Below are 15,433 nucleotides of genomic sequence, written 5' to 3'. Positions count from 1 at the left end.
CTTGAACAGCCGTGTCTGTGATGGCCCAGCAGCCCAAGCCTGGCTTCGGTGTCATGTAGGTCAAGGGACAGCGCCTGCGTCACTGCCCTCTTAGGAGGTTGTTCTTAAGGACTGGAATTGGTGGGATTATTGGCAATTGGAGCAGCTTGCAGCCAGATGAAACTCCTGGTTTCCTTGCCCTTGTTGTGGGGGGGAGGAGGAGCGACCTACATCTGCCCACGGGGCTGTCAAGCTCCACACTGCAGTGACTTGCTAGGCTTTTCTCTGTTAGGGACAGAGATAAAGGCTTCTCTTGAGACAGAGGGAAATAAATGTTCTTGGTGTTCACCAGGCCTTGGCTACAATTTTAGATTAATTGTATGTTTTGTATAGAGTGTGAGGAATTAACCAGCTTCAGTGGCTGGATGGGGAAGAGTGTGCTTCAGGATCTCCTGACCACACTGCTGTTCGCTTGACACAATAAAGATACTTCGTGTTTCAACCCCGTTGAAATCAGAGGAGAGAGGTTAGTGTGGAATTTGGCACTAGATTTTCAACTGTCCTTTACTGAATTGCATTTCTGTACATTACCTGGGAAAAATGCTGTACAGTATCTTTCTTTTTACATATAAGACATGATTTTATCAGATAATGTTGCTGCTTCCCCTTCTGTCTGTAAAAGGTGAATATAAAGCTTCAGAACAAAATATTTATTTTGAGCTGAAACACATTTTGTGTCTGAATGCAGTGGTGTTTGCAAATTAAGCAACTCAAAACTTGGTCTAAAAGCATGTTGCACAGATACCTCAAAATGTTCCTGTTGATAATAGAACTGTTAGTTGCAGAACTGTGCAAGAAGTATCACTGTAGCTGAAGGCTCTGGGGTCGTGTTGGTGTGGATGTAACACATTTCTGCTGTGGATGTGGTGTCAAGAGATAATTGCAGAAATTGTGTAGCCTGAATGTGAAAAGGGAGGCAATGTGCTGGTTTGTCTAAAGGGGATGAAACAGAATTAGATTTGTATAAGTGTAACTGAATCTAAGAAATTCTTACAGTGTGAAAAATTCTCCAAAGATAACTAACTTGCACTGTATGAGGTAGTGTGGCTTTAGTACCAGAGCTTCAAAAACATCAATATCTATGTGTATTTGAATTAACTCCATGATTGCAATAAAACAAGAGCTAATCCCTTTCTAATGCCAAATTAAGCAGAGCAAATAAAAGCAGGAGTTCAGTTTTATATTTCAGAGTAACTATTCTAGACATTTTTATGCTGCAGACTACAACATAAAAAGGAAAGAGCTTTGCAAAGGTCCTTAAGTTATTAATTGTAATTCTTTTAGAAATATATTTCATATAGTGCTAGTCGAAAGTTAGTAAATTATATTAATTAATGATTGGGGTGATATATTGTGTCTTGGCTAGCAAAATGAACTATTGCTTTTATATTATTTTATCTTGCTTTTACTTTTTGGTGTTGCTGTAACAAACAGGCATCATTGTTGTTAGTATTACTCTGTTTGTACCAGGGAATGGAAAGACAAATGAGCCGTGGAAATTCCTTGTACACTGTTTTTCCCCAGTTACAAACATTTGCTCATTTCCAAGCCAGGGAATGTGCTTGTCCCCCTCCCCCTTTGGAGGACACAGATGGAGCAGATGTTAGAGTGAAGAGTGATGCAGAGCAGGGGTGCTACAGACCTGGGTGCAGGAAATAGCACCACAGTCACAGTTTCTGGTGTTGGGTCACGGCTTTCCAAAAAAGAATGCCCTAAAGATGAGGGTACTGGCAGAAATATGGTTTGGGTAACTGGTGGAGGTGCTAGAAGTGATCATCAGGCAGCCAGGGAGGTGCAGAACAGTAGTAGATATAGAGTCCAGTTATTTTTTTTAGTTGATTCTTAAGATTTTGGAGCTGCTTACAGTGGAACTGAGCAATAAAGAATATCAATTAATTTAGACACACTCCAAGAAAAAAAAGATCTGCTTTGTTTCTTGGTATTAAAGCTCAGAGACATAATTGCATTTCAGATGTTATGGATGGGAAATTGTAACCTCAGGCAAGCGGGGGAAAGGCTGAACTTTCTGGTTGTGATGAGCCAACTGCTGAGATCAAAACTTGACAGAATTAAGAAATAAATGCTGATGAAAGTTTTTGACCCAGATCGATAATGATTTTACTGGTGGACTTTACTGGGAGCAGGGTTAAGTGTAACAGCATCACATTTCCAATGATGGCTTCTTTTTTACTTTCAAAACATCACTCCACGTTGTTGACAAATTCCTCAGTGATCATCAACCAAAATGAATGCATTTAAGTAGGATTTGGATCTGACCTGCTGCTTTGCAGCTACATCCCTTCACAGAGAATGGGATTTGGAAAGCAGGCAGAAGAATGTTCTCTGGCATGGTCCCTGTGGGCTGAAGGCAAGGATTAAAGTGCTGGGAGCTGCGTGTGTGTGAGAGGACACAGAGTGCTGCAGATGAGGATGTGTCTGAAATCCCCAGTCCCATCTGGGGCAGATTTCTTCTTCAGGACTTTTCACTTGGGATTTGAAGTCTAGATCCTAAATATGATTTTCAGTGTTTCTCTCCTTTGCAAACCCAAGCAGAGCTATCTGTGCAAACACCAGGGTTGGACTTGCAGCTGCTTGAGCCTCTGAGGAAGAGGAATTTGCATCCATGGTTCTCTACTGGATCTATTGGTGTAAAACTCACCTTGCCACTTGTTCAGGTGGCCCTAATCTGAAGATGGTAGTCAGCTTTTTTTGCACAGGGTGGTCTCTGCATGGCCATATCTAAACGGTCCTGGTGGAGCATCACCATAGCTTGACAGAGCTGCAGGGTTTGTGGAAAGGCATCCCAGGCTTGTGGGATGAGTGTATCCAATAAATGTGACAAGGGTTCAGAGTGGTCTCTTTGGTCACAGAGCTTTTGTTTCTTGGAAAACAAGGAAGGTAACTCTTGAGATGGAAACTTCTCAGATCTGCTGGGTGACACCAAGTAAAGCCCTCAGTACCCACACTCACAAAGGACATGAGCTATAAACAAGCACACACAGCTCTTCCCACTACATGTGGAAGCCAAAGGTGCTTTCCCACAGTTGGCCATGGACAGCTAGGAAATGGGAAGTGAAAAATCAGCTTGCCCTGCCTTTGGATGTGTTGAGGAGGGGTTTCCAGCCTTACAGCTTTGGACTTACGTGTGTGGCATTTCAGGCACATGAGTTCTCTTAGACATAGACCCAGGCCTCTTAACTCTCAAAATGTCCCATTTTGGGGGGAATGATGAGGGTGGGATGTGTACCTTTTTTTTTTTTTTTTTTTTTTTGGTAAGAAATCTTCAAAGTTAAATTTATTGATTCCAATTAAAACACATGAGAGGTTGAATCTTTTTTTTTTTTTTCTGGATAGCACGCACCCACATCATCATTTGATAATATTGTAAGGTAGCTGGTGATTGAAAAATTATGGCAATTTCTGTGTAACTTTTCAGAAGAGAGCAGTGCAATGAAGGTCCTTTAAGACTGTCTAATTCTTTAGGTAATACTTCTGTTTACTCTCTATTTAAGCACTTGACATTTCCATTGATTAAAAATCCAGACAATTTAAATGGTAATTTTATATATAAAACAATGATAAATTAAAATTTAGTAATCTCTTTCTCTCTTTGTGTGCATGTAGCATCAGCCCACACAGAAGAATCTTCCCTTTAAAGCCTTCTCCATGCATTCATTTAGTCCCAAAAGAAATATCCAAAAATTATCTTGGTGTCTTTGCAGAGCCTGTCATCTTTTTTGCCCACTCACAATCCCCTAAATGCCAATATCACATTGTAGTTTAAATCCTCCTGTATTCAAATATATAAATGAGTTTTTTTAATTCTCATGCCTACCACGTGCACATTTTGGCTACACCAACTGACGTTTATTGCCTTGTTCTGCTTATTTGATTTTCCTCACATAAAATTCTGATTTTTTCCTGGGTGGTTCTTGTTACAGTACCTTTTCTGTTGCAGCCAGGATGCCTTCCCTTAATACAATACATCCCATTGTGCTAGCTCACCACTGGGTATAGAGTTTCCCTCTTGCTTTTTGAAGTCCTTTCTGTGAAAAGTCCCTTGTAGCGCCTGACCTTTTAGAAACCTTTTATTAACCTTTTGTTAATTGCTTGCCATATCCTTATTAGATGACAGGTTTTCTCTGAGCTAAATTGTAGCCTATAACCTCTACCTTAGCAGATCTTTCCTTATCTGAGGTCTGCTCCATTTTACTGGCAGTCCCTGTGAGTTTTAGAAGGTCAGCAGAGTCCCGGGGTAGCAGGTTCATTCCTGAAGGTGTGTGACCTGCGGGACCATTGCTGTGCCTCTCGTTGTCTCTCTGCTGCTAACCAGACCCTATCCCTGTATGCCCTGACCTGGGTCACTTTGCACACTGCATTCTGGATGTCCTCTCACCTTATTATGGGGCAGTGTTTGGCTTTTTCAGTTCTCTAAGCATTTTCTTGCACCCTGTTTTTAGGTTTGATACACCACTGTTTGCCATTATAAAATCTCTGCTAAAGGCTTTGTAGGGTATATATTTGATTTTTGCTCACTATTTTGGGTGCACAGTTTTCTGAAGAATATTAGATGGTGCTTTCATTCTAGCTGGGGGAGCACAGGGGTCTAATGCCAGCTTTGGTCTGGATCTAGGTCTGCCATAGAGAGATCCCCCTTGGAAAAAGGAGCTGGGAGTGGGAGAAGTTCTGCTTTCATTCATCCAACTTGCTGGCCAGCAATCAAGGGCTGTCATCATGGATTTCAGGGCTTAAGGAATCTCTTTATTCCCAAGAGATAGCAAGGAGCAGAGCAGGACTCATGACCCAGTTACCTCTGGAGCAAACACAGCTGCCTGCTCTCCGTCAGAATTCAGAGTGGATCCTCAGTCTGATTTTTCCTGCTTCATGAATATGCAGGATTCACAGAATCACAGAGTGGCTGAGGTTGGAAGGGGCCTCTGGAGTTCATCTAGTCCAAGCTCCCTGCTAGAGCAAGTTCTTTATTTCAGTGCCTTGTACAAGAGCCCACTGTCTCTGACCTGCTTGCACGTCTTTCAATTAAAGGGGAATTGCATGTGGCTCATTGCTGTGCAGCTAATGAGAAGTGTTATCTCATGCATGGACTTGAGGATGGAGGTGTTTGAGAGTCAGAAGTTTAAACTCAGGCTGTTTCTGAGCAGGACAGGTTTTGGTGGCATGCAACAGGTCACTGAGGGCAGAGTTGGGTGGTTTTGCAAGTCCATTCCCAGCAGAAATTGGATTAATGCAAGAGAGGCTGGGCAGACAGTTGGAAGACATGAGTTTAGTTGTACAGGCACCATTTACCTAATTTACCCTTTTCCTGCTCATTTTCACTTCTGCCATGGGTTTGTCCTTTTTTGATTCTATCATGAATGCTTGGGGATGTGGGCCATTCAGCAGTAGTTCCAGCTTTGGACAGAGCTGCTAGGAATACCTCAGTTCAATTAATAAATTGTGATAATTAGGAGAAAACATCTATTACTTAATTTTATTTTTGTCCTAGTGATAAAATATTACTGAAATCTGTATCATTATATATAGAAGTATATTTAATTTTATTGTATTTTTCATGTAATAGAGTGTCCTGAGTTGGAAAGGACACACAGGGATCCTCAAAGTTTCAAGTCTTAGCCCTGCACAGCACCATCCTCAGGAGTCACACCATGTGCCCCAGAGGATTGTCTAAACACTTCTTGAGCTCTGCCAGGCTGGTGCTGTCACCACTTCCCTGGGGAGCTGTTCCAGTGCCCAACCACCCTCTGGGTGAAGAACCTTCTTCTGATATCCAACCTAAACTTCCTCTGACACAACCTCCATTTGTGTCAACAGGCCATTCCCTGGGGCCCTGTCACTGTTGCCACAGAGAAAAGGGCAGTGCCTCTTTTTCTTTGTGTATTATCCCCAGTAGAAAATCCAAATTATCACTAACCTGGATCAAAACTACCAAAAGCAAAAATAACATGAAGCAGCACTGCAACCAGTTTTAGCAACTTAGAAGAAAATACATCTTAAAATGTACTGAGAAAATTTGTGAAATATGATGATTTCTTGTATTTTCTAGCATTTTCAAAGTAAAATTCAATAATCAGAGATTATTTATGAAAAATTAATATCTTAATCTGTATTGGGACTGGACTCTATGGAGTCCCCATTTGCTATTGAACAGACATATATACAATTGGGTAGAAACTTGTTGAGCGACTTAAAGTCCAGGGACTTAGTTTTATAAAATCATAAAGGCTCCTGTGTTGGAAGAAACCCATGGGGATTGTTGAGTCCAGCTCCTGACTCCACACAGGACAACCTAAAATTTAAACCAATATGCCAATCCCAAGCAACATAAGAGCTGCTGCAAGCTAACAGGTACATACCTGTTGTATATTGCCAAGTCCCTGAATCTCAGGTGGTGTTATAGCTCTGATTTTTTAAAGAATTCTTAGCTAGAAAATACTTCCATATTTTATAGTGAAGAACATGACCTACATTCTTCTACATTTAATGAAATAATCGTTCCAAAACATTTTCAGAGGCTGACTGTGAAAAAAGCTCAAAATGGGCCTAATGAAGTGCAGTGAAGAACAGAAACAGGGTTAGACTATGCATTGTCACCTTTCTAGAGCCACATTCCTAGAATCCTACTGGAATATCTCAAACTGAAACGAACCCATGAGGATCATCAAGTCTAACTCCTTGTTCCTTGCAGGAACTACCTAAAACTAAACTATAACCAGTCAAAGTACTACTGACATTCACTTTAGCTTACATTTGGGAAGAGGGCAGTGAGTACAGGAAAAAAGTGTAAGTTAATTAGGAACAGGTCTGAAATCTTTTTAAAATGTCCTTTTTAATTCATGGTACCACAGGTTATAAAAATTTTGCAGCCAGCTAATCCATTTCAGAGTGGCCTAAATTCATTGCTGTCTGGTGGCTGTTTGCAAAGATGTTGGTGACGGCATTGACCTGGGTAATGTAACCTTGGAAAAAGCAAACCTGAAACAGGAGGGGTGAGAGCACTGCTGTGCCTATCAGGACTTCACTTGAGATTTTAAGAGGAGCCAGGTGTCCTGTCCTTCTCTGTAGCAAGGGCAGTGTGCTGTTACTACTGTTAAAACAGTGGAGTTACAGGTGTTTGGTCTGTGTTGATTTGAGAAATCAGGTTAAAGCTACACAGTTTTCTGGATCATTTGCAGCAGGTCTCTGATCTCTCGTCTGTGCTGCTGCCACTGCTGTCCCTTGTCATGCCCATCATGAGTCAGCCCATCATGCTAAAGAAGGGCAATGGCCTCGTGCTTTGTGCCTATGAAGCCCATGGGTGGTGATGGAGTTCCTCAGAAACACCACGAAAACCTTCTGAGCTCCTCGAGTGTGATTTCTCCTTTGCTGCAGCCAAGTGGTGAGACTGCAGGGGGAGGCTCAGGGATCGCACCTCAAATTGTAAATACAAATCAGTGCACTGTGTGACTGCATTGTGATCGTTCAGTGTTAAAATGCAAGTTACCAAGCATTTAGCCTTGGGAGCCTGGCAAGCAGAGGGAAAGGCTGTGTTAGAGTGAAAGCCCTGTCACTTTTCCTGCCTATTAATTTACGTGCCTTCAGAGTGTTGCCATTTAGCAAAGTGCCTTTTGTGTTTCTGCCAAGCTGAAGTAGCCTCTGGGAAAAACTAAGTAGGCCAAACCCTGCAAGTATCTGGAGAGCTCAGCCAGGATGGCTGATGGTGATCCAAAAGAGAGTGAGGATGGATTTGGCTTCATGCAGGCAGCACAACAATATTGAACAAAATAAAAAGCTGACATAAGAGTTTCGTGTCAAGAGGTATTGCTGCAAGATAATGCATATAGAAGATTTTTTAAAATTGAGTAGTTAATAGTTTTGGTTCAGTGTATAGCTGGGATCTGTGCTCTGGGTCTCAGGCCGTGTCAGCTGAGGGCTATTTAAAGTTAGAGACCATGTCTGGCATGGCCCAGGGTAGTGGTGTCCTCACCATATAGATTCCTGAAGTCGGAGTACTTATAGAAGTGCTCATTCTGTTCCCATGTAGTGCTTTAAATAGCTGCACACATTACTGTTATTCCAGTGATACTCATTCCAACTCCATCTGAGCAATCAGGGCAGAGATTTTTGGCTGCCAGGTATTGCACAGTGGGAGCATCTCACTGCTTTCATCATCTCCTTCTGCCATCAGTGCTGTGCCCTCCTGCACCAGGGGAAAGGGACCGCTGTGTTTGGGGGTTGTCTAAAGGGATTTCCCTGCTACCTCAGCCCGTATTTCTAATTTATGACAAGGACTTTGCAGCTTTTAGTTCTTTTAGCCCTTCTCCCCAGGTGCCCAGCACCACCGCGAAGCGGCTGTGGTATCACCTGATGCGAAGACACCCCTTGCTGGCACGTCCTGCATCCGGTCCCTCCGGCACAGTGGTGCCACCGCCACGGACGTGACAATATTTCGGCTTCTGTCGGACGCTATTTTTGCTCGGCGGTGACGAGGTTGGCTCCGCCGCCGCCTGTGCGGGGGTGCCGCAGGCGTCACCTGACCGCGGGCGCGCTGGGTGCCGGCGGCGGGGGCAGCGCACGCCGCGGGTCCCGCTCCCGCAGCAGCCAGCAGCACGGCTCCTGCGCGAATTGCCCCTCTGGAAGGGAACTGATGCAGGAATGCCCGAAGATACAGGTACAGTGTGGTGACTCCGCATTCTGGTCAGCCTAGACCTGAAATGACTCGCTTTTCATCTGGGGCTGTGGTAACTGAATCACTGATGCTGCCGTGAGAATAACAGCTCTGTGTTTATGTGGAAACACAGCAGAGTGGGGAAAGATGCTTAAACATTTATTGTAAATTATGCTTTGTGTTCTTTTAATGGCGATTTGGAAATTTATAATGAGTCTGGTAGTTAGCTGACAGCTCAATTTGAAAACTTTCCTCGTTTTTTCAATGGAAATTGACTTCAGTGTTTATATTAGACTACAATGGGAAAAAAGTCCCTATTTCTTTATGCAGCTATCTTGGAGTATTGTTTCTATATCCTATCTCATTGCAATCTGCCTAAACCTGTACAAAAATAGCCTTTACAATACTGCTGTAGCAGTTACTCCAGCTCAGCAGAGATTTTTATGAACTGTGTTTGAATTCAGTAAATATTTTATTATAATAATGAGGGCAGGAGGTTAGCTTATGCTGGGTTTGTTTATGTGATGTGAATTTAGCACAGAGCATATGGTGCGATTTGAAAATCTTGTGTGAATACTCGAGCTGTGTTGCACCTCCTGTGCTTGGTTTATTCACATCCTGTTGGATAACACCTCTCTTTTGCCTCTGGTCCCATAAACTCTGTAATTGGCGGTAAAAGCAGAGGTCAGCTCAGTTGTGCTGTGTGCCTGGCCTGTATCAGCTGTGGGTTTCTGTTTTGATGATGATGAGTAGGAAGTGCTGGAAAAGGCATGCCTTGGAAAGGCACTGTAGGAGTGGTTGCTTGTATGTAGTAAAAGCAGGTATGCATTTCAAAAAGGAGCACAGTTCTTTAAGCATTTTGCTTTGTATTTTTGGACACTGTGGAAGAATTAAATTGAGACATATTGATGTGGAGATTTATCAAATTTGATGACTATTTTCTCTTATAATACAGGAACTAAAGAGAGAAGTAATAGTGCTTTGCTGGAGGAGCCACCACAGAGGTCTTGGAAAGAGCAGTGAGCACTTCTGAGGGGATGCCCAGACACTCTTGGTGCACAAAAACACTATTGGGAAAGAGAGTTAGTTTGTGTGCTGGCCTGGGGACACTTCAGCCCTTTGTGTGGCCAGCTGGATGGCTCGAGGGACCATGTCATATGGACATTGACAGCAAAACTTCTTTCCCTTTGTCCTCCTGATCTGGTTTCTCATGAGACATACAGAGGAACAGGACATTTTTTTGAGAAGGTGCCATAAAGCAGGGAAACATATTTGTAAAGTCATTTAACACAAGGGGCTAATTGAGAAACAGGGTAAACCAGGTTATCACCAGTTATTTAATATTATTTTCCAGAAGATCTAACATGTCTGCTTCTTAGGCAGGGGTGGGGCCAGGGAATGGCTCTTGCCCACTGCTGAGTGGGGTTGGCAGGATGGATGGGAAGAGCTTGTGGAGTTCCCATTACACAATTACTATTTATCTCATCTTTTTTCTGGAAAGGACCAATGGGGTCTCAGGCCCCCTCAAGCCTCCATAATGAATCACTGGTTCTTAAGAGAAAAAAAAAAAAAAACAACCAACCCCCCCTTATCTAAATTAAATGTACAGCTGACACCCATGTAGCTCTCTGACCACTGCATGTATTAGTGTATTATGTATTTCTGTGTTATCTTCACTTCAGAACAGCTCCTCATCATTGGATTTTAAACACAGACACAAGATAGGGAGAGAGCAGAGGCCAGCTTTGCAGTGGGAATAACACTTCGCTGGGATATATAGAAGCACTTAAATGCTTCTTTCCTTTGTTTTCATCTGGATGTTTTTAAATTCAGCCCTGAGTGTTTTGACTCAGTTGATACAAGAAGGGTTTGTTAAAATAACAACTTAAACTCCAGTCTCTAATTCCTGCAGTACTTGTGTGCGTCTTCTTTAATCCTGCTTCAGGAAGATTGCAAATTTAATTCCCCTCTGAGCTGCTGTGAACCTCACCAAGTCACTTGATACAGCATATTAGCAATCAACAATTTTGTCCTGTTTCTCAAATACTTAGTGAGTAAATGGCATTTGGGTCTCATATTTGTTTATTTTGATTTCTCAGTAACCACCTGTAGCTATAGAGATGAAAGGTTTCAGTGTCAACACAAAGATAATTTGCTGGTAATTCCTTCTTGCAGAATAACATCCCTTACTATTGCTGTGTGGTTTTGGTTCAGAGTTGGAATGTGGCCTTTGCCTTTGTTGAAAAAGCTGAACATTATTATGAACTAAACAGCTTATAATTACAGTTTTAAATATTGATGTCTAATATTTTTTCCACTCAAAAATATGTTTTCATCTCATGAGGCAAAAGGTGGTGGATTTATGGAGGAGCCTGTAGTGCTGATAGTTGCTAAAGAAAATTGTTGTATCTTTTCTGCTGATGGAGGGTTGCTGTTGCGGACCAATGATACTTTATTTGTGTGAGCCTGAAATGAAAGGCCTGCACTTCTTTATCCCAGCCTCCAGAACACAATAATAAAAGCCCCAGAAAAAACCCACAGAAAGGAACAGGGAAGGTGCCCCCACCCCCCAAGCCCTTTGTTTTTCCTTTCATTGTTGCCTTTGGGCTCTGGTTCTGCGCTGTCCTTCCAGGAGCCTTGGTGAGGAATTACCACTTTCCCTGCATTGAGAGTTAATTGGGTGGGTTGCAAATATTAGGAATAAAATTTCTTTTCATATGACTCTTGTCTCTCTACTCAAATTACATATTTCTTTAGACCACAGTACTCTTTAAAATGTCAGCATCACGGAAGGACAGGTTGGATGGGGCTTTGAGCAATGTAGTGCAGAGGAAGGTGTTCCTACCAATGCAGGAAGATTGGAACTAGGTGACCTTTGAAGTCCCTTCCAATCCAAATCATTCAAGGATTCTGAGATTATAATATCAAATTGTGTCATTTGGCCTTGTATAATTTTGGGCTTCTTTAATCACCAAGAGCAGTAAATCTATTAAACTGTTTTTTTTTAGAACAGAGTTAAATAATGTGGTGCAAATGAGTTATATGGCCTTATAGTAAACAAAGAAGGTGGAAGTCTTTATTGTTAAACTGCACAGTTGAGGTTTGATTCCAGATTAAATGTGCATTCTTAAGCATGACACTTCTTAATTTTCTGTACTTTCCAAGCTCAGAAATGGCTTCTGTAGGTTCCTGTGCAGAGTTGAAACAAAACACAACAAAACTGGAAAAAGCATTACGACTGTGTCAGTAGGACACGTCTGCAGTTTCTGGACATGTTTCTTCATCAGGTGTGTAATCTGCCATGAAGATTTCTCATTTAGCTGTTGGAGAACCTGATAGCAAAGGAGTTTGTCATCTTCTGCATAGACCAATCCTAGACTGGGTCTTCTGCCAAGAGTTTGATTTCCCTCAGCAGTTTGCTCGCAGCAGAGAGGAGGTGACATTTTCTGTCCCAGGCTCCTGAGCAGAGCATGGCCAAGGACTTGTGAATCCTCTTCCTTCTGTCACTGCCACCAGCCTGTCTTGTTCTGCTTCCGAAGTGTTCCTGTCTCACCCAAATCTTTTCCCTATCTCTAGCACCTTATCCCGGTCCCCAGAGCTGTTAAGTCTTGCTTAGTCTACAATGACAAAGGAGCTGGGCTTGGTCAAAGGGATGGCTTTTTACCACAAGCTGTGGATTTTGGATCCAGTGTACCTGTCATAGTGTTCACAGAGGTCAGGCTGCAGCCTTTCATCCCAATACTTCCAAAAGCAAGCTGCTCTGCTTTCTTTTTAATGTTGAAAACCAATATATTGTATACTAACCTTTTTTCACCTTTATAAAAAGCATAAACATTTTGTCTGAAATTTTTCCTGAAGAAATGAGTTTGAGATCATCAAATGTGAGTAATGTTCATGTGAATGGGTAAAGTTTGGCAAAGCTTTCAGGCAAATATTGTGATTTTTAGGGATGATCCTCTATAGGACCAAGAGTTGTACTTGATGATCCCTGTCTATAACTCAGGATATTCTGTGAGTCTGCAAAAGTTATAAGCACACTGAAAACATCACAGTGGCCATAAGATGTGTAATGCAGCTTTAATAATAAACAATGCCACTGTCCCTCTTTCCCTGTGGTACATGCAGCAAGTGCACGTCTAGAGTAAGCAGTATAAAAGTGAGGAGTTTATCTTATCTGACAATTCTTCAGCAAACTGTTTCTGGTTAATGTGCCCTCCCTACTTGGTCTAGAACTAAGCAGAATTATCTACTGTGTAGCCTGGTGGACACAGACTGAGTCTTGACATCAGAGATGTGTGAGCACTGGACAGTTGGCAAGAATACTGGCAGTAATGTCCCCAGCAGACAAGCCTTGCACAAAGAAGTCCTGTGGAAACTGCTCGTTCATTCCTTGCCAGTTTTTGTCCTTGTCAAAAAGTGAGTGCAGTGGGATCCTTTTAGGGTTTCAGGATTAATGAGGAGCAGAATGTAGTCTGGGAGAAAGGCAAATTTAGAGAATCAGGTATTCAGTTGTAATTTTGTTTAGAAAAAGTAGCTTAGAGTTAAGAAGGAGATTTCTACAAATCAGGATATAATGGAAGAATTTAATTTTAAATGAACTCTTTAGTTAGTTATGATCTGATGAGTAGTCTCAGATCATTACATTCCATCAGTAATTCATTATTTCACTTATTAAATATGTTGATTGTTTCTTCTGCTGCTTTGAAGACTGATTTTGATACATAAAGGCATAAGGTAGAATGCTGAAAATTGCCATGTAAACTTATCTCCTTAAATATAGTTTGAAACGTAAGTTAAAATGTGAAGTTCCCTAACGAAATTAGTTTCTCAGGATTATCAGCAGTTGAAATTTCAACCTAAACCACATTACATGTCAGTGTAATAAATGTAAAATAAATAAATGTAAAATAAATAAATGTAAAATATAAACTAATATATGATTAGTTATATGATTTTGTTGTACTAGACGGAGAAGTAAGTGTTTTAAACTGCCTTGAGAAGGACTTCTTTGTAATGATCTCAGAGGCACTGTAGTCCCACTGGGGTTTTGTGTGAAATACTTAGTAGCTCTGAACTGAAGAAGAGAAAAATAATTACTTCTTTGTCTGCAGTGTGTATTTTAAATATGCTTTGTGTTACTTAAAGATTAATACAAAAATTCCAAAAGAAATTTCTAAGAAGAATTTTAAAAAAAACCCAAACCTAAATATTTTCCTTTTTTAATTTCTTTTTGAGTTACTGAGTTTTTAATTACAAACCTTAATTTAGAGACCCAAAGGGAAGGAAATGTGTGAAGTCCTGCCCTGTAGCTCTGGACACTGAGCACCATCATCACGGAACTGACACATCACGGAAATCAATTTTTTTTCTGTTTTCTGTCACATTTTCAGTTTGTAACCATTGCCAGAAACCAAAAAAAAAACCAACTTTGCAACAATTTTCAGTGTTCTGCTGCTTTGCAAAAAGTGCAGCATTGGACTCCCAGGGGCAAGAAATCAAGTAGAAAAGCAGTGTTTTCTCTGGAAATGGGAGGCTGTTGTCACTTAGGGAAGGGTGTGTTTGGAGGGGTGGGCTGCCCTCTGGCAGTGCTCCTGGCTTCCTCCTGGCCCTGCTCTGCCCTGCGGCTGGAATTCCTGAGCTGGGTTCTCTGCCCTGTGGGACACACCACAGCATGAGCTGGCAGCCTTCTGCACTGGCCAGGCACAGATGCCTCTGGAGAGATGCTGTTCTGAAAGGCTGAAACAGGGGAATAGTTGAGTGTGAAGAAAAGTCAGTTGTTTAATTGTTCCAGTCAGAATTTTATATTTCAAATGCAACTGTTTAGGCCCAAATGTTCTGGCTATGGTCAGCTCCTTTTAAGTCAAGTCTTTAATGAATTACATGCTATGAATTTGATGTTTGTTAGCAAATCTGGAAAGAACAAACCTCTATTTATAGTTGCACATCTAGCCACTACTCTAGTAACTAACTCAGGAAAATACTTTGGTTTCTTACAGGGTTGATTCTTTTTCAGGGTGGGTCGTTTGTTTTGGGCAGGTTACAGTACAGAGAGATTCTTGCGTCAAAAGTAAAATATTGCAAAGTTCAAAGTTTCCTCTGTTTTTATTTGAGGAGTAACTCAGACCCTCATCGTTGACTGAACGATCTGTACTACTTGCTCTGTGCAAGTTTGGGCATCTGCCTTTTTATAAACTTCCAGCTGCCTGTCATGCTTATGTTGTTTTTATTGGAGATGTCCTTAATTATAACCAGGCCTTCAGTAATTGCTCCAAAGTTCACAATGCCTTGAGCAGAACTTTTTGACCATCACAGAACGTGTAATTTTACCAGACAAAATGCTAATTTTGCTAAAAGGCAAAATGCTAATGGGTGGTGAATAATGTGGTGAGAAGCTCAAGCCCATGTATCTTCTGGGTTAAAAAAAACCCCAAACCACTTTAGTTGCAGGAGTAGAAAGTGCTGTTTTGGGTAAAACTTGCAGCAAGTCCTCTGGAAGAGTGTGTGGGAGGGAAGCTTAGCATCTTACTGAAACACTGACTCCTTCAACTCAGTGGATGGGAAAAGGCCTTTTTTTGCTGAAGCATATTGGTGTATGAGAGGTTGCTTCATCTTGACTGCTTGGTTGGTTGGTGAGTTTATTTTGTAGCTAAAATTTAAACAAAATCCCTTTGAAATAAGCAATCCAGCCTTTGAGTAAGCATGCCACATTACAGAAGAAAATGTCATTAAATA

The 15,433-nt window shown here is 41.6% G+C and overlaps 1 protein-coding gene across 6 annotated transcripts in view; it reads left to right on the top strand.

The window, feature by feature from the left end:
* Nucleotides 1-15,433, top strand: part of ABLIM2 (actin binding LIM protein family member 2) — a 127,763-nt gene that overhangs the window by 19,686 nt on the left and 92,644 nt on the right. For 4 of the 6 annotated variants that reach the window (XM_053975990.1, XM_053975989.1, XM_053975988.1 and 1 more), the window contains exon 1: nucleotides 8,552-8,704. The exons of 1 other annotated variant lie outside the window; for it this stretch is intronic. In XM_053975990.1, the coding sequence (XP_053831965.1) occupies nucleotides 8,689-8,704 (16 nt within the window). In that variant the 5' untranslated portion in view covers nucleotides 8,552-8,688. Of the gene's footprint in view, nucleotides 1-8,551; nucleotides 8,705-15,433 lie in introns of those variants that run through there. One more of the 6 variants, XM_053975987.1, reaches the window with a different exon arrangement.

This window comes from Vidua macroura, chromosome 4 (assembly GCF_024509145.1).
Source record: "Vidua macroura isolate BioBank_ID:100142 chromosome 4, ASM2450914v1, whole genome shotgun sequence".
NCBI lineage: Eukaryota > Metazoa > Chordata > Aves > Passeriformes > Viduidae > Vidua > Vidua macroura.
The sequence above is the reverse complement of the archived record's forward strand: the minus strand, read 5'-3'. Positions and strand labels throughout refer to the sequence as shown.